At 42.2% G+C, this 26267-nt stretch overlaps 1 protein-coding gene and 2 non-coding genes across 3 annotated transcripts; 2 read left to right on the forward strand and 1 right to left on the reverse strand.

Annotated features, from left to right (window-relative positions):
- Positions 1-411: 411 nt before the first annotated feature.
- Positions 412-494, forward strand: trnal-cag (transfer RNA leucine (anticodon CAG)). Its single transcript has one exon. It is a non-coding gene; the product is annotated as a tRNA-Leu (tRNA).
- Positions 495-5999: 5505 nt separating this feature from the next.
- On the reverse strand, positions 6000-6082 carry trnal-cag (transfer RNA leucine (anticodon CAG)). The gene has a single exon. It is a non-coding gene; the product is annotated as a tRNA-Leu (tRNA).
- Positions 6083-6213: 131 nt separating this feature from the next.
- Positions 6214-26138, forward strand: LOC134356457 (uncharacterized). Its single transcript, XM_063067410.1, has 4 exons — positions 6214-6971; positions 12619-12754; positions 18961-19090; positions 24497-26138. Exons 1-4 carry the CDS (start codon positions 6337-6339, stop codon positions 24580-24582), a joined length of 987 nt encoding a protein of 328 aa, XP_062923480.1. The 5' UTR covers positions 6214-6336; the 3' UTR covers positions 24583-26138.
- Positions 26139-26267: the final 129 nt, after the last annotated feature.

A 26267-nucleotide genomic window follows, 5' to 3' on the forward strand; every position in this document is an offset into this window, starting at 1 on the left:
GCCCTTCCACATGCGTTACAGTGTTCCGACAATGAGATCCGGGCGCCGGCTCGCCAGCGATGGGCAGACCAGGCTCCCCTTTGAAGTGTGAGCCAAACCTCAAAAAAAAGCCCTCTTTCCACTTGCGCTGCTAAATAATAGATATATTGCTAAAACTCCCCAAGTGTGCGCTATTACCAGATGGAAGTGTTAGAAAAGGTTGAATAGTTACAAAGGTACACTCATGGAGAGAAGGGAAATATTGTTCAGTTTCAGATAAGTTGAAGAGTTGCGAGCAGTTAAAAGATACTTTGGAATGCTACTGGTGAAAGGAATCAGTTATAAAATTATTTCTCTCTAGCATTTCCAACGTTTACAACAATCAATTTATCTACAGACTTCAATGCAGTTTCGGGGCTCTGTTTCTAACAAGTCAGGATGGCCGAGCGGTCTAAGGCGCTGCGTTCAGGTCGCAGTCTCCTCTGGAGGCGTGGGTTCGAATCCCACTCCTGACAAGAGTTTTTCTTTATATAAATTTATATATGGTTAGTAAATTCAGTTATTTATTTACATAAAATAGGAAACACAGTATATTGATAATTGTTATACTTAAATGAATAGTAACTTATGTAGGTGTAGGTGCACCTGCATATGGTTATTGAATTGCTAACTTAGAATCAGCTTCTCATTATTTTCAGTTTTGATGAAATGTTGTCAAATTTATAGATTAACTATAATTCTTCGCCACAGATCCCGCCTCATCAAAGTACTTCCGAATGTTTCTCATTTTATTTCAAATTATCAGATTCTGCAGTTTATTTTTGCTTTTTTTAAAAAAAAACAAGCAATTTGAAATGTTAGCAACATACATCAAAGTTGCTGGTGAACGCAGCAGGCCAGGCAGCATCTATAGGAAGAGGCGCAGTCGACGTTTCAGGCCGAGACCCTTCGTCAGGACGACTGCGCCTCTTCCTATAGATGCTGCCTGGCCTGCTGCGTTCACCAGCAACTTTGATGTATGTTGCTTGAATTTCCAGCATCTGCAGAATTCCTGTTGTTTGCGTTTTAATTTGAAATGTTTAAACATTTTGGTTTCATACCCATGAATTCTCACCAATCAAAGGGAAATCTTTCGGATCATGGGAGTTATTGATATTGTGAAGTATGTGAAGAGCAAGAGGATAAGTTATGAGAAAATAGGACCAATCAAGTGTGACAGTAGAAAAGTGCGTATGGCACCAGAGGAGATAGCGAAGGTACTTACTGAATACTTTGCTTCAGTATTCACTACAGAAATGGACCTCGGCGATTGAAGGGAGGACTTACAGCAAACTGAAAATCTTGGGCATATAGACATTAAGAAAGAAGATATGCTGGAGCTTTTGGAAAGCATCAAGTTGGATAAGTCACTGGGACCAGACTAGTGTGGAGGCAAGGAAGGAGATTGCTGAGCCCCTGGCAATGATCTTTGAATCATCAATGAGGACAGGAGAGGTTCTGGAGGATTGGAAGGTTGCAGATGTTGTTCCCTTATTCGAGAAAGGGAGTAGAGATAGCCCAGGAAATTATAGACCAATGAGTCTTACTTCAGTGGTTGGTAAGTTGATGGAGAAGATCCTGAGAGGCAGGATTTATGAACATTTGGAGAGTCATAATATGATTAGGAATAGTCAGCATGGCTTTGTCAAAGTCAGGTCATGCCTTATGAGCCTGATTGAATTGTTTGACGATGTGACTAAACACATTGATCAAGTTAGAGCAGTAGATGTAGTGTATATGGATTTCAGCAAGGCATTGGATAGGGTACCCCATGCCAGCCTTATTGAGAAAGTAAGGAGGCATGGGATCCAAGGGAACCTTGCTTTGTGGATCCAGAATTGGCTTGCCCACTGAAGGCAAAGAGTGGTTGTAGATGGGTCATATTCTGCATGGAGGTCGGTGACCAGTGGTGTGCCTCAGGGATCTGTTCTGGGACCCCTTCTCTTCATGATTTTTATAAATGACCTGGATGAGGAAGTGGAGGGTTGGGTTAGTAAATTTGCTGATGACACAAAGGTTGGGGGTGTTGTGGATAGTGTGGAGGGCTGACAGAGGTTACAGTAGGACATTGATAGGATGCAAAACAGGGCTGAGAAGTGGCAGATGGAGTTCAACCCAGGTAAGTGTGAGGTGGTTCACCTTGATAGATCAAATATGATGGCAGAATATAGTATTAATGGTAAGACTCTTGGCAGTGTGGAGGATCAGAGGGATCTTGGGGTCCGAGTCCATAGGACGCTCAAAGCAGCTGCTCAGGTTGACTCTGTGGTTAAGAAGGCATACAGTACATTGGCCAATCATGGGATTGAGTTTAGGAGCTGAGAGGTAATATTACAGCTTTATCGAACCCTGGTCAGACCCCACTTGGAATACTGTGCTCAGTCCTGGTCGCCTCACTACAGGAAGGATGTGGAAACCATAGAAAGGGTGCAGAGGAGATCTACAAGGATGTTGCCTGGATTGGGGAGCATGCCTTATGAGAATGGGTTGAGTGAACTTGGCCTTTTCTCCTTGGAGCTATAGAGGATGAGAGGTGATCTGATAGAGGTGTATAAAATGATGAGAGGCATTGATTGTGTAGATAGTCAGAGGCTTTTTCCAGGGCTGAAATGGCTAACACGAGAGGGCACAGTTTTAAGGTGCTTGGAAGTAGGTACAGAGGAGATATCAAGGGAAAGTTTTTTACGCAGAGGGTAGTGAGGGCGTAGAATGGGCTGCCAGCGATGGTGGTGGAGGCGGATACAATAGGTCTTTTAAGAGGCTCTTGGATAGGTACATGGAGCTTAGAAACATAGAGGGCTATGGGTAACCCTGGGTAATTTCTAAAGTAAGTACAGGTTTGGCACAGCATTGTGGGCCAAAGGGCCTATATTGTGCTGTAGGTTTTCTATGTTTTCTATGATATTCAATATGGAGTATGAATATTTCTCATAAGACCAGCTTTATTGGTCATCCTTCATTCCAGAATGCCTTTTCACATTACTTTTGCTGTATGCTGAAGATACCACTTTTGGTGGAGAGTTCCAAGACTTTTATCCAACAATAATCAGGGGACTGTGATACATTTTCAAAGCTGTTAATCTGTGACTTGAGAGGAAATTTGTTTATGTCAAGGACTGCCTTGTTAATCTTCAGGCAGCTGGGTTAGGAACTGCTGCGAAAGAAACCAAACGGAAAAAGAGAGTACTTGGTGTGCTCTTTGGGGTGCCCTTCAGCTGGGTAGCTTGGTTTTGCATAGTGTTGTTCAAGATTCACTCTCCAAGCACATGCTGTGCATTCCACCACACTCTGGTTCTTTACCTCAATGATTTCTGTGGCTGATGCCAGTCGGAGTCTGAATAATTCAGATTTAAATACAGCTATTTATTACACCTACATCAAAACCTACAGTGAAATGCGTCGTTTGCATCAAGAAACAACACAACCTAAGGATATACTGGAGGAAGCCCACAAGTGTTGCCACACATTCCAGTGCTGACATAGCAGGCCCCAGTGTTCGACAGAACAACAGTTGCAATAATAACAACAACGACAGCAACAACAGAATAACAAAACAGGCCTCATTCCTCCCTCCCATCTACCCACCCACACACACACAGTCCTCCATCCCCCAGGTCAGACCATCTTCAACCACAGACTTACAGGTCCACATGTCCTCAGTCCCTGGATTTCCTATCAACCTCAGGCTTCAGTCTTTGGTATTCAGGACTCACCAATGATCACAGATGAAGACCCTGGATGAACTCCAGACTCTCCGATGTCTGGGGCCTTGAACTCCGGTATGTTGGGTGTTACTGGCTCCTATGCTTCTTGCCACAAGAAACTCCAAATATACTTACTTTATACTTTATTGTCACCAAACAATTGATACTAGAACATACAATCATCACTGTGATATTTGATTCTGCGCTTTCTGCTCCCTGGATTACAAATATTAAATATTAAAAATAGTAAAAATTAGTAAATAATAAAAATTTAAATTATAAATCATAAATAGAAAATAGAAAAATTGTGATTCTTAGGATGCTAATGTAAAGTATGGGAATGACACTGCTCTTCTGTGATCTGGGGGTTCAGTTATAGTATATGAGTGCACTGTTAACTGTATGTAAGTTAAGGAAAGAACTGCAAACAGCTCATTGAATAACAGTGCACGATATTGCCACCAGAAAAAAAGACAAATTTCACAACATACTTCAGTGATAATAAATCTGATTCTAATCAAATACCTAGATCACTTCAATTTTCTCCATGTTAAAGTACATCTGCCCATGTCTGTCTGTTTCATCAGTCTGAATCCTTCCACACCACATTTCTGAAAAACAAGTAATTGCAAACTTAGAAATTGTATCCTATAACACACAACTCCCATCCTGAATGGCTTGACTCTGGTCTTCAGGTTCTGTTCTCCTCTTCCAGACTGCATCCGAAGCAGAGGAGGTATCCTTCTCTCTAAATCACGCAGGTCCTTTCAAATACTATAATCTTTAACACACACACACACACAAACCTCGAGGGACTCAACAAGTTAGACTGCATCTATGGAAAAGGGCGCCAATGTTTCATCAGGGCAGGAAAGGAAGGGGGTAGAAGCCAGAATATGAAGGTGGGGTGAGGGGTGGTCCCTAAGCTAGAATATGATAGGTGAAGCCAGGTGGGTTGGGGGGGGGAGGGATGAAGTAAGAAGCTGGGGGTGATAGGGGAAAAAGGTAAAAGGCTGAAGAGTGAACTATGGGGGAAAGGGAGGGAGAAGGCATACGGGGGAGGCAATAGGCAGGTGAGGAGAGGAGAAGAGGTAGGAGGGGTGCCAGGGTGGGAATAGAAGAAGAGCGAAGGGGAGTCTGGGAACTTCTACAAGTTAGAGAAAAGGAAGTTTATGCCACCATGTCGGAGGCTACCCAGATGGAATGTAAGGCTTTGCTCCTCCAACCAGAGAATGGCATCATCATGGCAGTAGGGAGACTATGATGCCGGAATGGGAATGGGGATTGGAATTTAAACGGTTAGCCACTGTGAAATGGAGGTTGTCGACAAAACGGTCCGCTAATCTATGCCGGGTCTCTCCTTGTAGAGGAAACCACACTGGGAGCGCCGGATAGAGTAGACAACCACAACAGATCACTTCCTCACTTGGAAGGACTGTTTGGTGAGTGAGGAGGAGAAAGGGCAGACGTAGCACTTCTACCGCTCGCAGGGATAAGTGCCAGGGCACACAAGCCTTGTTTCTGCACTCTCCATGACCTAACCCACAAAATCCTAGCATCCCTGTGGTGATTCTACGTTGCATTTTTCGAATCTTCCGACATTGCTGATTAATGTACAGAATGCTAGATGCAGTCTTAATATTGTTATATAAAACCGTAGCAGTAATTGCTCTCCGTTACATACTAATCCATTAATTATAATTGCTAGTTATGTCCCCAAACACATAAAACAATAATTGTTTATGATATAGAAACTGTTCTACAGTCAAGCAGTACTTGTTGAGAGAGAAGCAAAGCAAAAACATTCAACAGGCCAGTCCGGGGAACGAGTATATTTTGAGGCAAGGACCATTCATCAGAGCTGGAATAATTCAAATATTTTCAAGATCAAAATCAGGATCAGGTTTATTATCACCGGCATGTGACGTGAAATTTAATGAAAAAGATGTTTTATCTTTTCTCTGTACGGTGAAAGAAAGGTTGCTGTTAGTTTTAAGCAATTTGGACGGTCATAATGTTTTGTGGCAACCTCTGCCACGAGCATGAACATGAATCTTGAAATTAAAATTAAAACTACGGAATTTGATGATTTTTGTTCTGCGAATCACAGCGAATCTGAAGTGTCCAGAAGCCTTGACATTGGAAAGTTTAACTGTACTTGCAATGGTTTGGGTTATTGAAGTACAGAAAAAGATTCAAGACTTTCAAAATTAAAGTGCAGAATGCAATTTTAGATATCCTCACGTCTAGAGCGACGCGATTTCGGAAAAGAAACGCTGTCAGGAGTGGGATTCGAACCCACGCCTCCAGGGGAGACTGCGACCTGAACGCAGCGCCTTAGACCGCTCGGCCATCCTGACGGTGACTACCACACTCAGCGACACTCTTTTTCTCGATCGAACGCAAGGACAAGATTTATTTGGCAATTTATTGCTGGTTGGTACCTGTAATACCCGCGCTGAGGAGAACGCAAGGTAAATGCGCACGGATAACTCTGTGTAAAAAGATGCAAGAGAGCTTTGCAGCGGTCGGAGGAGTGTTTGGAGCTGTCTGTTTCACTTTATTCCCGGTCCCATCTGACCTCTAACCCCTGTCTCTAAGTGATGGGGACAGGATGATGGCGGCTCGGGGTCTGTGCCGTGAGGAGGTGAACGATATAGTGGCTCTGGCTCTGCGCTCTGGTCTCAGTGAGCGCGACATCGCGCAGTTGCCGTCGGTGCAGAAGTTGCTGGGAGGCCGAGGCCGGGCCTCGTCGCCGTGCCACGGGCTGCTGCTCCTTCTGGTGGTGCTGCTGTTGCTGCTGGGCCTGGGCGGCCCGCTGCGCCGCTCAGCGTTGAGCCTGTGGTTCCGACTACACGGTTCCTCAGTGGAGAACGAGATTTGTGTCTTGGGGTTCTCCGACTTCCCCAACCCCTTCCGCCGCCCCTTGGACTGCCGCGTCTGCAGCAACATCACCGCCGTCGACAGGAAGAGCAACCTAAGCCATGAGGAGTTTCTGCGGGCCTACGCCTACTCCATGCAGCCGGTGGTGGTGGAGGACGGTCAGAGGAACTGGTCCGCCAGGGAAGTCTTCAGCTTCGAGTTCTTCTCCCAGATCTACAGTAGCGGCAGCAGCGCCCTGGACAACAGCGGCAGTGAATGTCAGTTCTTCCCCTACGACACGGAGTTTCACAATTTAAGGGATGTTTTCGGGATGGAGGCCGGTCGCGCTGGCATGCACAGCAATGCCAAGCCTTGGTATATTGGGTGGTGTGTGTCAAAATTCAGCTCTTTCACTTTTATTGCATGGCATGGCGAAGATAGGTGAAGGGCCACTGAATTTCAAGGTATTCTTTTTGAGACAAGTTTGGAAGTGGAAAGAGGGAGAAGTAATGCCTGGTGATGTTCAGAGTAAATTTATTATCAAAGTACATAGATGTCACCATATACGATCCTGAGATTTGTTTAGTTGCGACGGGCATACTCAATAAATCCAAGAACCATAACATCAATGACAGACTGCACCCAACAGGACCGACAAACAACCAAAGTGCAAAGGCAACAAACTGGAAGTGTAAAATAAAAGAAAGAAATAGTGATAATGAATAAATAAGCAATGAATATTGAGAACCTGAGATGAAGAGTTCTTGAAAGTGAGTCCATTGGCTGTGTAAACAGATCAGCGGTGGGGCTGGTGAAGTTATCCCCACTGGTTCAGGAGCCTGATGGCAGATGGTTGATAAACTGTTCCTGAACCTGGTGGCATGAGTTGTGAGACTGCGGTACCTAAGTAGTGATGTAGTGTTCATGTGTTCAATATCCATTAAGAAATCTGATGGCAGAGGGAAGAAGCTTTTCCTGAATTTTTGAGTGTGTACCTCAGTCTTCTGCACCTCTCCCTGATGGTAGAATTGAGAAGAGGGTATGTCCTAGGTGATGGGAGTCCTTAATGATGAATGCGGCCTTATTGAGGCATTGCTCCTTGAAGATGCTTGGGAGGCTAGTGTCCTTGATGGAGTGGACTGTGATCACAACTTTCTGCATCTTGTTCACTGAGATCTTTAACTTCTCGTTTTGGTAGTCAGAGGCACCCACCTACTTCAAGCAGAACCTGGTAACCTGTCTCAATGACGATCATCCAGTAGCACTTGCATCCACAGTGGTGAAGTGTTTTGAGAGTTTGCTGATGAAACATCTCAACTCCTGCCTAAGAGGTGACTTAGATCTGCTCTAGTTTGTCTACCATTACAGCAGATGCCATCTCATTGGCTTTTCACTCAACCCTGGAACATCTGGATAGCAAAGATGCATTCATCAGATGCTCTTTTTATCGACTACAGCCAGCATTCAATATCAGCATCCCCTCAAAACTAATCAATGAGCTCCAGGAACTTGGTCTCAAGCCTCCTTGTGCAATTGGATCCTCAATTTTTCTCACTTGGAGGTTGCAGTCAGTTTGTATTGGCATCAAAATCTCTTCCACAATCTCCATCAGCACAGGTGCACCACAAGGCTGTGTGCTTACCCCCTGCTCTACTAACTTTACATTTATGATTGTGAGTCGAAGCACAGCTCCAATGCCATGTTCAAGTTTGCAGATGACACCCCTGTCATAGGCTGAATCGAAGGTTGTGACGAATCAGCATATTGGAGGGAGATTGAAAACAGGACTGAGTGGTGCCGCAGCAACAATCTCTTACTCAGTGTCAGCAAGACCCAAGGGGATGATTATTGAATTAGGAGGAGGAAACCAGAGGTCTGTGAGCAAGACCTCATCGGAGGATCAGAGGTGGTGAGGGTCAGCAATGTTAAAGTCCTTGGTGTTATAGTTTCAGAGGACCTGCCCTGGGCCCTGCACGTAAGTGCATTTACAGAGAATGCAGGGCACCACCTCTACTTCCTTTGGAGTTGCAAGCACTGAAAACTTTTTGTATTTGCAGTTTGTCATCTTTTGCACGGAGGCTGAACACCCAAATTGCTGCAGCCTTTCTTTGATTCTGTTGTTATTATTCTATTATGGATTTATTGAGTGTGCCTGCAAGAAAGTGAATCTCGTGGTTGTGTATGGTGACGTATATGTACTTTGATAATACATTTACTTTGAACTGATTGCAGCAGCGAGAAGAGAGCATGCCTGGGTGAGGGGTGGTGGTCCTTGATGGATGCCGCTTTCCTGCAACACTGCTCTGTGTGGATGTGCTCAGCGGTGGGAATGGACTGGACCTGTGATGTGGGGCATGTATTTTATGTTCTTAAGTCTGCAGTCAATGATAAAGAAATGAACAGAACCTTGGCGAGTCCTCGGTAAAGGACTGCTTTAGTTATCAGACACATGGAGAATAGTGAACGTAAGTAAATTATGGCAGGTTATTGAGGAATCCAGTGACATCTAAATACAAGGTAACTGCTTTGCCAAAAATGGTAACATACAAAGTAGTAAATCATGCGTAAGATCTGAGATTGTATTAACATACTGAATTATCTTTAATTTGGGGACAACTTTGGCAAAGTTAGGATACAAGGATGTTGAGTCCATAAGACATAGGAGCAGAATTAAGCCATTCTGTCCATTGAGTCTCCTCTGCCATTCGATCATGGTTGATTTATTTTCCCTCTCAGCCCTATTCTCCTGCCTTCTCCCCATAGCCTTTGATGCCCTACTAATCGGGAGCCTGTCAACCTTGATATCCCCAATGACTTGGCCTTCACAGCCATCTGTGCCAAAGAATTCCACAGATCTAGCTAAATAAATTTCTCCTCACCTCTGTCCTAAATAAATGTTTTCCTGTTCCGTGCCCTCCGGTCCAAAACTCTCCAACTATTGGAAACATCCTCTCCATATGCACTCTATCTAGGCCTTTCAACGTTCGGTAAGCTGTAAGAGATTCCACCTTATTCTAAATTCCAGCAAGTACAGTCCATGAGCCATCAAACAGTCCTCATATGTTAACTCTTTCATTTCCAGACATTCTCATACACTTCCTTTGAAGCCTCTCCAATGCTTCCATTTCCCCAATCTGTCCAAGCCCTTCTGCAAACTCCCTGCTTCCTCAAAACTACCTGCCCCTACACTTACTTTTGTATTGTATGCAAACTTGGTCACAAAGCCATCAATTCCATTATCCTGATCATCAACATATGTTGTGAAAAGTAACAGGCTCAATACTGAACCATGTGGAACACCATTAGGCACTGGGAGTCAACCAGGAAAGACCCCTTTTATTCCCACTCTCTGCCTTCTGCTAGTCAGCCAATATTCTGTTCATGTTAGTATCTTTCCTGTAATTTCATGGGCATTTGCTCAGCAGCTTCCTGTGCAGCACCTTTTCAAAGGCCTTCTGAAAGTCCAAGTAAGCAACATCCACCGACTCTCCTTTGTCTATCCTGCCTGTTATTTACTCAATTAATTCCAACAGATTTGTCAGGCTAGATTTTCCCCCATATTGAAACCATGCTGGCTTTGGCTTCCAACCAAGAACCTCAAAACCTTGTTCTTAATAATGGACTCTAACATCTAACCCTGAGATGTCGGTCTATAAATTTCCTGCCTTTTGCCTCTCCTTATAGAGTGGAATGACATTTGTAATTTTCCAGCCTTTTGGAACCATTCCCAAATCTAATGATTCTTGAAAAGTCACTATTACTGCCTCCACTATCTCTTCAGCTTCTTTCAGTACCCTGTGGGTGTCATCCATCTAGTCTAGGTGATTTGTGTACCAGAGTCCTTTGAAAGCTGTAGATCATCCTTCCGATCAGATGAATATCTTCAAATTTAAGCCGGAAAGGAAAATGAGGTAGAGTAAGATTGTCAAAACAGCTTCAGAAGTTGATCAACTTGGAGGATGATAGAATGGAAATCAATAACAGGAGTAAAAGAACTAAGAGTAGGAATGGCCTATACTGCCCCTTGAGTCTGCTTTTCCATTTGTAAAAGTCTCAGCAGGTCAGGCAGCAGTTCTGGAAAGAGAAACTGTAAATTTTCAGATCCAAGGCTGATTTGTCTGATGTTTTTGGTTTTTAATTGCGATTACCAGTGTATACATTTTTTTAAAATCTCCTTTCAATAAGATTGTGTTCTCTGGTCTTTTCTGCTTGTTCGTCACAAGCCTCAATTTCCCTGTAACCTAGAAGTTATCTCTGTTTCCAAGTTGAATGTATAAAATGAGGTCGCCCTCTCATTCTTGCAAACAAATAACTTTTGGCAAATATGTACAATCTGCCAACTGTCATATAATGCCATGAAGTAATGAATTCAATGTCCTTGAGGTCAATCGTGATGGATAAGGAGAATACTTCAGCAGATCATGTATTAGAGATAGAGCAGAGAGAGGGCTTTTTGATTAAGATTTTTGGTTTCTATTCTTCAATGGAGAAAGTAAGTATTTGAGAATTAATTAATTTGGAGAAGAAAATGCGTGAAAGTTACAAGAAAGGCCTTTAAAAAGATCCAGAGTTACTGAGTGTGTAATACGAAGATGAATTGATATTTAGAAAAATGCCTACTTTTATGTAGCCATAGCTGATGTAGGCAGGTCTTGCTGTTGCTATTATTGTGCTCGCTGTGCTGGAGGGAAGTTATGAAAGAATTATCTATATAATAAAGTTGAATTTTTATGATGGGTTATGGTTGAGGGAAGAGCCGGGAGTGCACAGGAAATCAAAGCTCAGGCCAGTGTTTCACTGCAGAGCTTCATTTCATGCTGCAGCTGATTCTCATTGAATTAGAATAGTTTATTTATTAAGCTGCAGGTTTCAGTATTAAACCTCTGCATCAATTGCTGTTTCAGTTTTGTTATCGCTTGTTATATTTAATTTCCAGCTCTTGCTTTATTTTGGATTATGTAGATGGATAAACTGGACAAATAAAGTAATTGTTAATGCATAATACGTGTGTAATTTTAACAGCATTGTCATGCATCTTTTTAACAGTAGGGCAATCAAAACGTAGATGGGATAGGGTGATGGGGAGGGAAGATATGAAAGGTAAATAAAAGGAAGCGGACATATGAGTGTGTGGGAGAATACAGGAGCTGGAATTTCCATTTTAACTTAACTACTTCCTTATACTGTCATTTATTGGCAATCTCTCCTCTTCCCTCAGTCCTGTTTTAGGGGAAAGTATAGTGAGAGCTAATAACTTGTAAGTAGGGATGTGAATTTTGCTAATATGGTAACAGAGCTGCAGACAAAGCCTAGAAGAAGAGACATGGAATGGACCATTGATGACATCCAAGGTTCAGGAACTTCACTGATTCTGCTATAGCGTGCACCCTTTGTTGTATTAGAAAATTGGATTGGCTGCTAGACCTGTGGGTTGTCTGTAATCAAAACCTAGTCTGTTACTTAATTAGGTCTTCCTTCAGCCACAATTCTGTTAATCAAAAAGAGGTTTTACTGGTAATCTCGTCAACTGAGAGTGTGAAAGCTGTACAAATTCATGCTCAGGTAGATCAGCTTTGACTGGTCTCCTGGTATGCCCCAGTTTTTAATAAATTGCCATTATTTTGAATGTCAGCTCCTGCGGTCCTGATAAAGAGTCTCAACTTGAAATGTGATGCACACCTTTTACTTTCACAAATGCTGCTTGACCTGTTGAGTTCTTATAGCATTCTTGTTTTCTGTTCCAGATTCCTGCATCAGCAATCTCTTTTGTCTGCATGGATATAGCACTTATTGAACTCTATAAAGAATGCACAGTGCAACCAGCACAAACCTTATATTCATAGGGTGCTCCCTCTAATGTTTGAGTCATAGGACAGAGTAAGGTATTGGTGGAGAATGTTGGCTAGGTGTTCTTGCTCCCTCAGATATGAAAACTCCTTTATGCAGTCTCTAAGAATGCAACAAGTGGATGGATGAGTGGGAGCAACAGATTACTATTTCATTCCATAACCCTTTATCTGTTTTTCTTTTGCAGGAGTAACTGTGATTCCAGTGCAGCTAGTATTTTGAGGCAGCACTACAAGCGGCCATATTTTATCCCAGCTATCTCTGAATCAAGCAAAATGGACTGGATATTCATGGGAGTGCCCGGGCATGGAGCCCATATGCATGTAAGAATGTTAAACTGTTACTAGTTTGCAGCTTAGAACAGTATAGAAGAAAGGGTATCCCCCCTGGTCCTAACTGACTTTACTTTTCTAATTCTTGATTCTGTTACTCTAGGACAGTGGTTCCCAAACTTTTTTGGGTTACCACCCCCTCGTCTCCTAAACCACATCCCCAGCGCCACCCTTTCCCTTTCCAGCCTTGATATAAAATCTATAGTGAATTTTGATTTGCGATGCACAGTGAAAGAAAATTGGAATTGCAGATTCAAAACAGTGACAAATAACTGCAAAAATTATTAAGACCTATTGAAAGCTAAAAATCAAATTATTTAATTACAGTAAACACAATTTTCTTAAACAATTGTACAGCATACATTACTAGTCCAACTGTTGACTATTTCATTGATTTTTCACCTTTGAATGCAGTGGATGGGCTTGGTGCAGTGATACCAGCTTCTCAACTTCAGGCTGAATGTCACTCAGAAGGAGTTGCAGATCCCTACGTTCAGCAATTTGCATTCTGTTTCATCGATAACAGTATTTAATGATTTGTGCATCTATTACTTAGGTTTTTTGCAACAATATTATGTCTGTGAATTGCACAGTGAATGATAAATATGTTAGGTACTGCTTCTTCCAAGAAATAATAAGGCCACAATAATGGCATTCTATCATTGTGAGCTGAATGTCCTTCCCTTTGAAAAATGCTCAACAAACTGAAATATTGACTCCTCCTTCATATCTGTTTCTAGTCCTCTTGCAAATAACAACTCTTGAACCATGCTTTCATCTTTTATGAAGCAAGCATAACCACAAAGCAAAGATTTGTTGCTTGGCAAAGTTGGCTCATCCAACTGCAGAGTAAATTCTGTAATCCTAGGTATGTTGCACAATGTATCTTCCACATTCTCAGACATTTCATCTATTCATCTTTGAACAGAGTTGTCGCTGAGTGGAATTGCTTTAATTACTTGTCTGGTGACTTGTGCAAAATTATACCCAGAACCTCTCTTACTGCTGGCAGAATTAGTTCTTCCCCAGTTGTATGGGGCTTTCCAGTTTTTCGCAATGAGCAATGAGATGTTGTTGAAGCATGCAAACCATCACTGTTTTGGTAAGTGCTGGCAAACATGCTTTGAAGTGTTTTCTGTTTCTGAAAGTTTGCATGAAGGGACTAAGAATAAGCCATGTTCTTGTTTGCTTTATCAGAGTATATACTCTTCAAATGTTCAAGAAGCCTGGAAGGTTTAATTGCCTCATTTGAAAAAAACATTTTCACAGAACAGGTGCATTGGCTGCTGGTGTTGGTATAAATCCACATTTCAGATACTCTACTTCTACACTTCTTTTTGTTTGGTTTGCTTCTGCCATTTTTGTTAAGGATTAATGACCATGATGTATCATTTATCATTTAAGTCAAACTTCAGGCACTGTGATCAATAAAAGGGAAAGTTATGACATTATTAGAGCTTAGGCAAAACCTGGTTCTCTGCCTGAAGGTACATGAAATGGGGCCCTGATGTCTTGGTTGGGTCATGGGCTAGAGAAATATAGTCAAGACCATTTGAAAGGGCAGATTCTGAACTTTACCCCATTGAATGCCATACCCTAATTCACAGGAATTGCATGACTGCGTGATTCGAGTATGTGAATTGTATTAGCTAACACCGTATTACCGTTGTGAATGACAGTAATGTGTGGGCCAGGCCTCAAAATAACATGATTTCTTCAGTCCAGATTCCTCATAATATTTCAAATAAAGAAGAGTCATATTGTTTTTCAACAACTATAATGCGCTTGGAGCAAAGTGTAAAAGAGTGGTAGGTTAGCATGAGATGGGGTGAATACGTGATCATTGTAATCAATTATGAGGCAATGAGGACCAAAAGCTTCTAATAAGTAATTCTTTTTTAGATTAAGCCTGTAATCTCTCAGCTGCCCTTCTTGCTACCAAGTACCCCCCCCACCGTGCCCCCTTTATCTTTATTGCCCCCTTAGAAACTCCCACTGCCCCTGTAGGGAGCAGTATCATCCACCTTAAGAATTATATTGAGCTACTACAGAGGGTACAAACCAAGGGAGGAGTAGATCACAAGATCACAAGACAAAGGAGCAGAAGTAGGCCATTCAGCCCATCGAGTCTGCTGCGCCACTCCACCATGAGCTAAACTATCCTCCCATCTAGTTCCAATTTCCGGCCTTTTCCCCATATCCCTTGATACCCTGACTAATTAGATACCTGTCAATCTCCTCCTTAAACACCCTCAATGATCAGGCCTTCACAGCTGTATGTGGCAACAAATTCCAGAAATGAGGCTGTACACAGCAGCAAAGTATAGAGTTAGGAGGTTCTATTGAAAAGCAAAGTGTCAGGGCTGACCTAATAAAAAAAATTCAAAGCTGTGAAATGTTTTGCAAGTATTTAGAAACTTCCTTAATCAGGAAGTGGAGATAACTTGTGACAGAGAGTAGTTATCTTAATATTATTTATACATTACAGGGGAGGCTGGAAAAATAGATAAAGGGGCAATAAATGGAATATTTTGCTGAGAGGGTTAGAAGAGGAATGATAGTAAAGGGCTTGAAGATTGCGTTTATGCCAACATGAATTGATCGGCCTATTCCTCTGCTCCAGGTTATCCTTAATTCTCTGAACTTTGTGTTATATTCAGTAAATTGTTGCCCTGATTCAAAGGGCAAAGATTCAGTCAATCTCTGAAGTTTAGCATTCATACCATACCTTGGCAAAATCCAAATTGGGCATTAATGAGCAGATTATTGAGTAAGTCACAACAAAAATTGCATTTTTTCAGACTCCCCAATATGAAGCTAATTCCACAATTTTATTTCTGGCCTTTCTTTCTCTTCTCACTCTCTCTCTCTCTCTCTCTCCTCTTTCTCCCTACTTTCCCAGTGTCTGATCTAGAAAGGTGAGAGTGAGACAAACAGCGTAGAGCTAACAGGAGGAACCCTAGGTGAAGGGTTGCAGATCACAAAATGGAAAAGAAAGTAGACTGCCTGCAAAGATCTCTCTGTCTTCATCTCTGGGGACAAACTGCCTACCAATATCTTTTATAAACTACCGACTCACACAGCTATCTTGACTCGAATTCTTCCCACCCTGGTTATCTGTAAAAATGCCATTCCTTTTTATCATTTTATTTATTTCCAGAATGCAGCTTACCTTTCCAGAACATCAGAAACGTGTTTCTCCTTCAAAGAATGGAGATTCCCTTCCTTCACCATTGATGCTGAGCTCTCACTTGCATCTCTTTCCATTTCCCAGACATCTGGCCTCATCCCATACTCCTGCTGCCTTAACTGTGCCTCTTGTCCTTACCTACCAGCCCGTGATCCCCTGCGTTCAGCACATCACTCTCTGCGACTTCTGCCGTCTTCAGTGGGATCCTACCACCAAGCACACCTTTACCTCTTCCCCCACTTTTCGCTTTCTGCAGGGATCGCTCCCTGCGTGGTTTCCTTGTCCATTCCTCTCTCCCCGCTATCTCCCTCCTGGCACTTATTCCTGCAAGTGACAGAAATGCTACCCCTGCAGATTCACCTCCCATCTCACCTCCATTTAGACCAAATTAGTCCAACCAAGTGAGACAACACTTCACCTGCAAATCTGTTGAGGTCATCTACGGTATCCAGTGGTCCCAGTGTGGGCTGCTCTACATCGGTGACACCTGGTGTAGGTGGGGGTCTATTTTGTCTGGCACCTTTGCTCCATCTGAAACAAGCAGGAATTCTCAGAGACCTACCGTTTTAATTGCAATCCACCCTCCTGTTCCCCATGTTGGTTCATGGCCTCCTCTACTGCCACGATGAAGACACTGTCAGATCGAGGGAGCAACACTTCATATTCCATCTGGGTAGCCTCCAACCTGATGGCACGAACATCGGTTTCTCTAATGTCCAGAAACTTTCCCCTTCCCCCTTCTTCCTCCTTCCATTCCCCACCATGGCTCCCCTCTTACCACTTCTCTTCTCTCCTGCCCATCACTTCCCTCTGGTGCCCCTCCTCCTTCCCTTTCTCCTATGGTCCACTCTCTTCTCCTACCAGGTTCCTCCTCCTTCAGCCCTTTACCTTTTCCACATGTCATTTCTCAGCTTCTCACTTTATTCCCCCTCCCCCATCCACTACACTTCACTTATTAGTTTCTAGCCAGTACTCCTTCTTCCCCCCCGCCCAGCCCCCTTCCTATTCTGGCTTCTTCCCCCTTCCGTTCCAATCGTCATTAAGGGTCTTGGCCTGAAACATCATCTGTTTATCACCCCCCCCCCCCGCCCCCAAGAAGCTGCCAGACCTGTTGAGTTCCACCGGCATTTTATGTGTGTTATTCTAACCCCAGTCAGTATGGACATCAATAGCTGTCAACAGTCAGGAGCTCTGGAGAGCACTGGAAGTGGTGAGGGGAAAGAAATCATAGCTGGTTGAGTAGAGAGCCTAGAGAAAATGGAACCCAGGAAAGTTCGGATCTTCTTGCTCCTTTGCTTTCACTGGCCGCAGGCACTATAGGGACACTCATCCCAGAGTGGGGCTCGTGATTCAGAGTCACTTATTTATTACATGTACGTCAAAACATAGTGAAATGTCTCATTTGCACACCCCAGGAGGTGGTGGGGGCAGTCAACTAGTGTCACCACACATTCTGGTGCCAATATGGTATGCCCATTATGTTTACAGAACAACAGCAACAGATCAACAACCACAAAACAACACCAAAACAAGCCCCTTGCCTCCCCACTTACAGACACACACACAGCTCTTTAACCCTAGAACAGGTTTAGGCCATCTCTGGGCTTTCAACTTCCCCAGTGGAATCACAGACCCAGGGCTTCAGCCATTGGACTTCAACTGCCAGGCTTCCAAATGACCTTCAGCCTTTGAGCTTTGATACCGACCCCAGGACACACCGATGACTATGTATGCGGACCTTGAACTCTGAGCTTACTGATGACAAGGCCCTGAACACTTTGCCTCAAACTCCAGTCTCACTAGCTGCCATACCATGGGCCTCCTGTCCATGAGGAACTCCAGTCCTGGAACGAAAAGATGACTTGCTGATCACATGGGCCACCAGCCCTCATCTTTGCTGGTCTGCCGGCCTGACGTCCCAGCACAGCTGTCCTTCATCGCCTGTGCATCTCTGGACATCATAATAGTGCTGGTATATTAAGCTTGTACAGTTGTTTGGCTTTCTTAGCTCGCACAGCCCTTGGCCATCTGAGGAAAAGAATGTTTGAAGATCATAAATCCAGCATTAAATCTATTATAACAGCAACACAGACCTTCTGGTACCCATCTGAATCATACAGTAAATATCTCAAAACACTGGAGAGGTACCACCAACATTGTCTGCAAAATCACAAAATCTTCTAAATTCATTGGCATGGTAACTAGTAAGTGATATTAAACACTATAATACTGAAACGACTGAATTTATCAGGACAAGAGATTCGAGAATGTTTTCAAAGCCTCCTCAGTGAAAGTGTTATGTCCCCGTTGACTTGTGGCCATAGGTGGTCCATGAACATTGAAATGGAGAACAAGCTTTAGGAGGCCATTGTGAACCTATCATCTTTTCTGTAGAGCACACACAAGCCCACTTTAAACAGTGAAAGGAGTGCCCCACCTTCTACACCACTCACCAGCATCTACCCTCACTGCTAGTGTGCAGATCTCATACTAGCCTCGTCAGTAATCTGAACTCTCAGAATTGAAGTGAAATCAAGCCATTCCCCATCCTAAGATGAGCACGTGACCTATAAAACATACTTTATTTACAGAGTAAGAGTACAGTACATTGAAATTAGATTTCAAGGTAAAGTGGAAAGAGATTATTCCTAAAGCTGAATGCGCATCAGTGTTTTATTTGCTTTCCAACCCCTTGCCCTGATATTCCTCAGCATCTATTTAATGAATGTGTTTAAAAGATAACTGTACAAAGCAAATGCTATAGTACAGATTTAACTTGAATGTGGTGCTCAATCCTCATCTGACCACAAGAGCAGGCCATAAAGGAATATGGAATTAATCCTGGCAGGTAGAGTTGGTGTAGATTGGCATGATGGTCGGCAATGACGTAGTGGGCTTAAGAGATGTTTTAGTGCTGTACAACTCTGTAAAAACTGTTTTTGAGTTATTGGCATTGAAACTTAATATAAAAATGTTATTTTTAACTTGTGTCTTTACTCCTCCTTAGATTGATGATGTAGATAATCCATCCTGGCAGGCCCAGATCAGGGGCATCAAACACTGGAAGCTGGAACCCCCTGCAGAATGCTACTATGAATGCTCTTCACTGGAAGCCATTGTGTACCCTGGACAAATAAGTACGTAGATTTGCCCAATACAGCGTGGCGGTAAATGAGTGTCGATAGTAGGCATGGATGACTCTGCAGATACCTCAACTCTCCCAGCTCGTATTTTCACTGTTGATCCCCAAACTTGTCAATTTACCGTATTATTCCAAAATTTTACCTGGATCCAATGTTCCTGCAGGATTGTACTTGCATGTGTTTGCATTAGACAGATCAGGCTTCTGGCCCTGCCTGGAAACAAAGCTTTCTAACTTATTACATGATTGGTTGTCAGCTGAAGCTTAATTTGCATTCTGGCTCCAAATAACCTTGATTTGACAGGGACTATGCCATTGTGGAGAACTGGCATGGTGTGCTTTCCATGTATAGTACTGGATAATTCTTAATTTAACAAAGACAAAGTCTGTCAATGGGTGTTAGCTGCACCCGAGTTCCAGGATTATATTTGCATTACCCAACAATGAATGAGTAAGAGATCAAATGATCACAGCTGACTTGTATTTATAAAATAAAAACAGGGAATACTGGAACTACTCAGCAGATCAAACACCATCTGTGGAGAGAGAAACAGTTAATGTTTCAGACTGATGATTTATCATCATGATGTAGAAAATTATAAATCTAGCAAGCTTTAGGTTTCAGAAAGGGTACAGAAAGAAGAGAATAATTGGGATGGCTGTGATAGTGGACACAGACTAAATGAACAATTATAGTGGTGAAAGCTGCAGGTAGGGAAGTTGAGGGAAGAAGAGGGAAAGAATGATTAGGTGAGTGAAAGCTGCAAATAAAGGTGATGAGACCTTCAAGTTCTGTACCAAAGTCAAAAACATCAGTAAGCAAAATTGTATCGAAATGAAGTAAGGAATTTGCCACGTACTCCACCAAGACAAACATAGGTCATGCCTTTGATTTTGGAAAAAAAGTAAGTGAAAGTGTTATTTGTTTAATGTGAGAACTCATTCCGTCAGGCATAGAAAGCCTTTGGAGTGGGTGGAGGGTCTACTGATTGAGCATCTATTTTAAGAAGGAAGCAAAGAACTTCCAGACGCTGCTGGTGCAGAGTGGAAGTGTAGTGGGATTGGACATTCATAGAAAAAATGAGCAGATTGGGACTAGAAAATTAGCAGCTGTCATTTGAAAGAGATTCGGATGTGTCACAAACATAAGTAGGGAGGAACGGGACAAAAACAGAATGAACAGAGGCATGGGAGGAAAGGAAGTTCTATGGCACAAGAACAGACTAAAACTACGGGATTTGCCATCTTGTGTATCTTGGGACGGATGCAGAAATGGTTGGAGGAATAATGGCCTGAAGAAATGCAGTCAGTGACTTTGAGCAACAATGGTCTTGCATTGTGGATGTCTGTATGCTCAAAATAATATCATTTGAGCAATACTGATAAAGAAACCAAGGAATAGAGCTCATAAATGCCTTGAGAAGTAACATCTTTAGAGCTCTGATAATATTTATACAAAGTGTTACCTTGGCTAAATTATCTAATCAATAGGCCAAAGTAACTTTTAATGTCAGCAGAGAGGAGCTGGAGACCTAAAAAGCAGTTGAAACCTTTTGTTTCGGTATATACAAATCTGTGGTGAGTAATGGGGCTGACCCTTGGGAATTTGACAATTTGAATGATTTGAAGAGTTTTTGTAGGAAGTGAATTTAGAATGAGGTGAACATATAGGAATACATGGTATTAACTGGTAATGGAATGTTTTATTTAACTCTTGCTTGCATTAAGATATTTTGGTCATACATGAACGATGTGTGAGGGGTGGACAGTATTGTAACAAAGCTGCCTGGTTCAGGTTACTGCCTGACTGGAGAAAGGGCTAAATCAAATGACTGAAGAAATAAATGAAAATAAATAATTAATATTCATCCAGCTGGATCCTATGAAGATGATTTGAATGAACAGTGAACCTTACTAACACACAGAAAGCTCAGCGATGCATTCCTGCTGATTAGGAATTTAGCTTACTGGGTTGTCAGTTCCATAGTGAGTAGTGGATTAACAGCCAAGAGTTTGCTAATGCATGATTTATGGTCATAGCTGGTTTCTTTTTGTTAGTGTCACGAGGATAATTTTCTACTTATTGAAAACAGTATTCCTTTAAAAACCACATACGCTTGCCTTATGTTCTACTCTTTCTGTTTCAGGATCTCACATTACGCAGTAGGTGTGCCTTTAATTTCCACAGCATCTAAATTAAAGACACCTATTTACCTTTAATTTGGATGTTATGGAAATTAAAGGTACCAAAAACAGACTAATACTAAAGCACCGTACCCTAAAAGTGCAGAGCAGTGATGAACAGGAAAGTGTTTTTTTGTGTATAATACTACACCAACAGCTACAAGCAGAATCATGGAACTTTCATGTTATTTAATAAGTAATGCACTTTTGCCAGAAATAGACACCAAATAGAGAAGGCATGAATTTCATAAACACAAAATTTATCCTCTGTTTCAGTCAGAAATATTTTCCTGCAAGGCTGAAACTCATGATTATCCAACTGAGCCATACTACAAATCACATTAAATGCAAATGTTATATAAACTAGAATCTGGATAAATGTAATTTTATACAATTTGCATGTTGTTATTAACATTGTCACCTGCAATAGGTCTTCTAAAAACGCAAACAACAGGAAACAGGCTTTTCATTCTAAGACGAGGGAGATGTCCTCCTTTTTTAAAGAAAGGGGCTTCCCTTCCTCCACTATCAACTCTGCTCTCAAACGCATCTCCCCCATTTCACGTACATCTGCTCTCACTCCATCCTCCCGCCACCCCACTAGGAATAGGGTTCCCCAGGTCCTCACCTACCACCCCACCAGCCTCCGGGTCCAACATACTATTCTCCGTAACTTCCGCCACCTCCAACGGGATCCCACCACTAAGCACATCTTTCCCTCCCCCCCCCCCCGCTTTCCGCAGGGATCACTCCCTATGCGACTCCCTTGTCCATTCGTCCCCCCCATCCCTCCCCACTGATCTCCCTCCTGGCACTTATCCCTGTAAGCGGAACAAGTGCTACACATGCCCTTACACTTCCTCCCTTACCACCATTCAGGGCCCCAAACAATCCTTCCAGGTGAGGCGACACTTCACCTGTGAGTCGGCTGGGGTGATATACTGCGTCTGGTGCTCCCGATGTGGCCTTCTATTTATTGGCGAGACCCGACGCAGACTGGGAGACCGCTTTGCTGAACACCTACGCTCTGTCCACCAGAGAAAGCAGGATCTCCCAGTGACCACACATTTTAGTTCCACATCCCATTCCCATTCTGACATGTCTATCCACGGCCTCCTCTACTGTAAAGATGAAGCCACACTCAGGTTGGAGGAACAACACCTTATATTCCGTCTGGGTAGCCTCCAACCTGATGGCATGAACATTGACTTCTCTAACTTCTGCTAATGCCCCACCTCCCCCTCGTACCCCATCTGTTATTTATTTTTATACACACATTCTTTCTCTCACTCTCCTTTTTCTCCCTCTGTCCCTCTGTCTATACCCCTTGCCCATCCTCTGGGTTCCCCCCCCCCGCCCCGTCTTTCTTCCCGGACCTCCTGTCCCATAATCCTCTCGTATCCCCTTTTGCCTATCACCTGTCCAGCTCTTGGCTCTATCCCTCCCCCTCCTGTCTTCTCCTATCATTTTGGATCTCCCCCTCCCCCTCCCACTTTCAAATCCCTTACTCACTCTTCCTTCAGTTAGTCCTGACGAAGGGTCTCGGCCTGAAACGTCGACTGTACTTCTTCCTAGAGATGCTGCCTGGCCTGCTGCATTCACCAGCAACTTTGATGTGTGTTGCAATAGGTCTTACTCAGTTTCTTTCAGCCACCATCTTGAGGAATAGTGGAGAAAACCTACCATTAACTGAAGTAGCTGTTTTTTTGCTCCTAGGGTAGAACTATTGGTGTTTAGGTAGTCTGCTATGTCCATAATTATAAAAGATTGTTAGCTACCTATGAAGAAAAAGTAGGGCAAACTTGCCGCTGTATATCACAGTCAAATGTTAAATATATAAACAAAAAAATTAGGCAGAAACTGAGCAAGTGATGCTAATATTTACACATAAAGAAACAAAATCACAAATATGTGCTGACAGCACTCAGTTCTACACTCCTTTTTAATTGTTCCACTATTTCTGCAAAATTACATCCCATTTTGAAGAAATTTCCTCCAATTAACTATGGGAAGGCTGTAGCTTCTGCCTTTGATCCCTGTCACAAACTCTGGTCTCCAGCCCCCAATTCCATCCCTTCGCTGATCACTGTACAGGGCGACCTTAGCATCGTATTTATTCCTGAACTGAGCCTCTGATCTCACACCTTCAGCATCATCAGAAGATTTTCTCTTGGTTGGGGCTTTCTCCATCTTTGTTTCAGTCCTTTTGCGTGTTGACACCCGTTCACGTTGTTTTCTATCTCTAGGCTCAACTGTTTTGATATAGCTCTGAGTGGTCTCATTTGCCACCTGCTGTAGGCTTGAACACATTCTAAATTCTGCCTCCTGTATTATAGTTTGTGCCAGATTCCAGTCCCAATCACCCATCTCTTCCACTGATCTATCAGGATGGACTGGAGGTAAAAACAATTGAAGAACATGATAGCAAGCTGGTATTCTTGACATTCAACTGCAAATTCCAGGGCAAAGGGTTTTTGAACTACTGTATAGAAATTAATGTTGAAAGAGGGCAGAGAAAGTTTACAAGGATGTTGGCAGGATTTGAGTTATAGGGAAAAGTTGAACAGGTTTGGACTTTATTCCCTGGACTTTAGGAGAATGAGGGGAGATTTGACAGAGGTATACAAAATTACGAGGTGTTTGGATAGGGTATATATAAGCAAGCATTTTCCACTGTGATTGAGTGAGACTAGAACTAAAGGTCATGGGTGAAGAGTGAAAATTGAAATATTTAAGGGGAACCTGAGGGGCAGCTTCTTCACTCAGGATGGTGAGAGTGTGATATGAGGTGCCAGTGGAAGTGATGGATGTGGGTTCAACTTCAACATTTAAGAGAAGTTTGAATAAGTACGTGGATGGGAGGGATATGGCGTCTGTGATCCAGGTGCAGATTGATGGAATTAGGCAGAATAGTGGTTCAGCATGCACTAGATGGGCCGAAGGGACATACACAGTAGACTTTAAAACTCACTGTTACTGCAGGGAAGATTGGACATTATGCAGAGTGGAGTGCCATTGTGGCTGGAGATGGGAGATTATTACTTGTACTACCACCTCTGTCGCACATGAATCAAATGTACAGCAGACTATGTGTAGTGGGGCAGTGACCTCAGCCAATTTGCTGGAACCGTTTGAGTTTGTTAAGACAATGAATCGGTGGTATGAATTGGAAACAAGTACAGCTGATGTGATAACCTTGTCTTCCTTCCACTTCTAGTTGTGCTGGACACAAATAAATGGTTTCATGAAACACACATTTTGGGAGAAGAACTCAGTATTACAATTGGTTCAGAATATGACTGAGCTCTGCAAGATCAAACCTCGGAAAAAGAAACTCAGCGCCATATTGTTATGGCATTAAAGGAACATTGGAAAAACGCTGCGGGATTCTGTGTGCATTGGATAACAATTCACATCACCTCAAATGGTGATTAACAGAAGTGACTATTGTGCTCTCAGCTGGAGGTCTTTTTAGGAATGTTCATTGTTTGGGAGTTCAAGGATATAAGCATTACTTCTGCATAAAGACAGACTGGAACCAAGGATGACCAGGCAGGTGTCTGTATTTTCTGGGAATACTCACATAGACAGTGCTCCATCCAAATTCACTTCTAGTTATCAAAATGTTACCTTATTTTCCCTCACTTAGAATCCAGCTGGGTGGTTTGTACAGTTCAATGGATTGTAATCGTTTCTCTTATTTACCTGTAGCTGCTATATTCTTGCAGTTAACATATTCAATAGCTTTCTCCCGAAGACATTGGTGTCGATTTTCTATGCAAACAGTTCTCTTTAATGCTCTGTTCCTGCCAGGTTCTCATAACCCAGATGAAAGATGATATATCTTTTTCCAGCTTTGGCTTACAGTGAGTTTATAGTCTCCAGATCATTGTTTCATCTTAAAAGGAACAGTTTCAAATTAGTCTGATAGGATAAAAAAAGCATTTTTTCACACTTTCCTCTTTGTAACAGCTATATTGAAATTGAAAAGTGGCAGATGTGAATACATCAGGTATTTTCATGATCAACTTTGCAATTGGAGTTAACCTATCAAAATATTTGTTACTCAGTTTTAGAAATATATGTGAATGTGAAGAATATTAGCCAGATTTTACTCAGTAGGTACAATTGAAGTTATGCAATAATGGAAAAATTAATGACATTAGCATCATACCAAGAACGTGTACTTTGCACACCCTGAGAGATGAGTTATGTGACTCACTGGATCAACTGGATATTGTGACACAGTCGCACAGTCTTAAGGTCCCAGGTTTGAGTGTTCACTGAAGTAGAATTGGTGACTTATGACATTATCCTATGCTTTAAAAAAGTGTAATGTCTACATTAATTGTCAGGTTTGGATGGCATCCTCAAAACACATAGTCATTTCACATTTGCTTGGGATCTCCTTACTGGATTCTGTAATGTCTGTCTTTATATAAATTTATTCTATAAAACAAAGGAGTTTTTATTCACCTTTGTATTTACTGTTACTTTGTAAATAGTACATTTTTAAGTACACCAAGTTCAAATTAAAGGAGGCTGAATAACGGTAACAGGAAAGGAACATGTTGGAAACAGACAACATGTCATGCAACATCTTTGGAGAGAAACAGTTATATTTTACACTAATATTAGTCCATCAGAACTTTAATTGCAGAGTGTTAATCTTAATTGCACTTTTGTCTCTAAATACCTCGTGTTTTTTTTACAGGAATGACATTCCAATTACTACCGTGTTTATAATGGATAACATATTTGTATGTGGTTTAAAGGTTTACTGTTGTTGTTAGAAATTCAGATAATTATCTTGATATTCAATATTCATGTCTATTGGCACATTAATTTTGTAAGTTACTTATAATCCATGTAAGATATATGGAAATAAAATATTTCTTTGATAATTGGTACTTATTACACATGTGATCTTTACTGAAACAACAGGAATTCTGCAGATGTTGGAAATTCAAGCAACACACATCAAAGTT

Source organism: Mobula hypostoma, chromosome 14, assembly GCF_963921235.1.
Source record: "Mobula hypostoma chromosome 14, sMobHyp1.1, whole genome shotgun sequence".
Classification (NCBI taxonomy): Eukaryota; Metazoa; Chordata; class Chondrichthyes; order Myliobatiformes; family Myliobatidae; genus Mobula; species Mobula hypostoma.

Coding starts and splice junctions, on each gene's coding strand:
- LOC134356457 (XM_063067410.1), top strand. CDS start 6,337: ATGATGGCGGCTCGGGGTCTGTGCCGTGAGGAGGTGAACGATATAGTG. Junction 12,755..18,960: donor GGCATGGAGCCCATATGCAT/GTAAGAATGTTA, acceptor ACTCCTCCTTAG/ATTGATGATGTAGATAATCC. Junction 19,091..24,496: donor TGTGTACCCTGGACAAATAA/GTACGTAGATTT, acceptor TTCCACTTCTAG/TTGTGCTGGACACAAATAAA.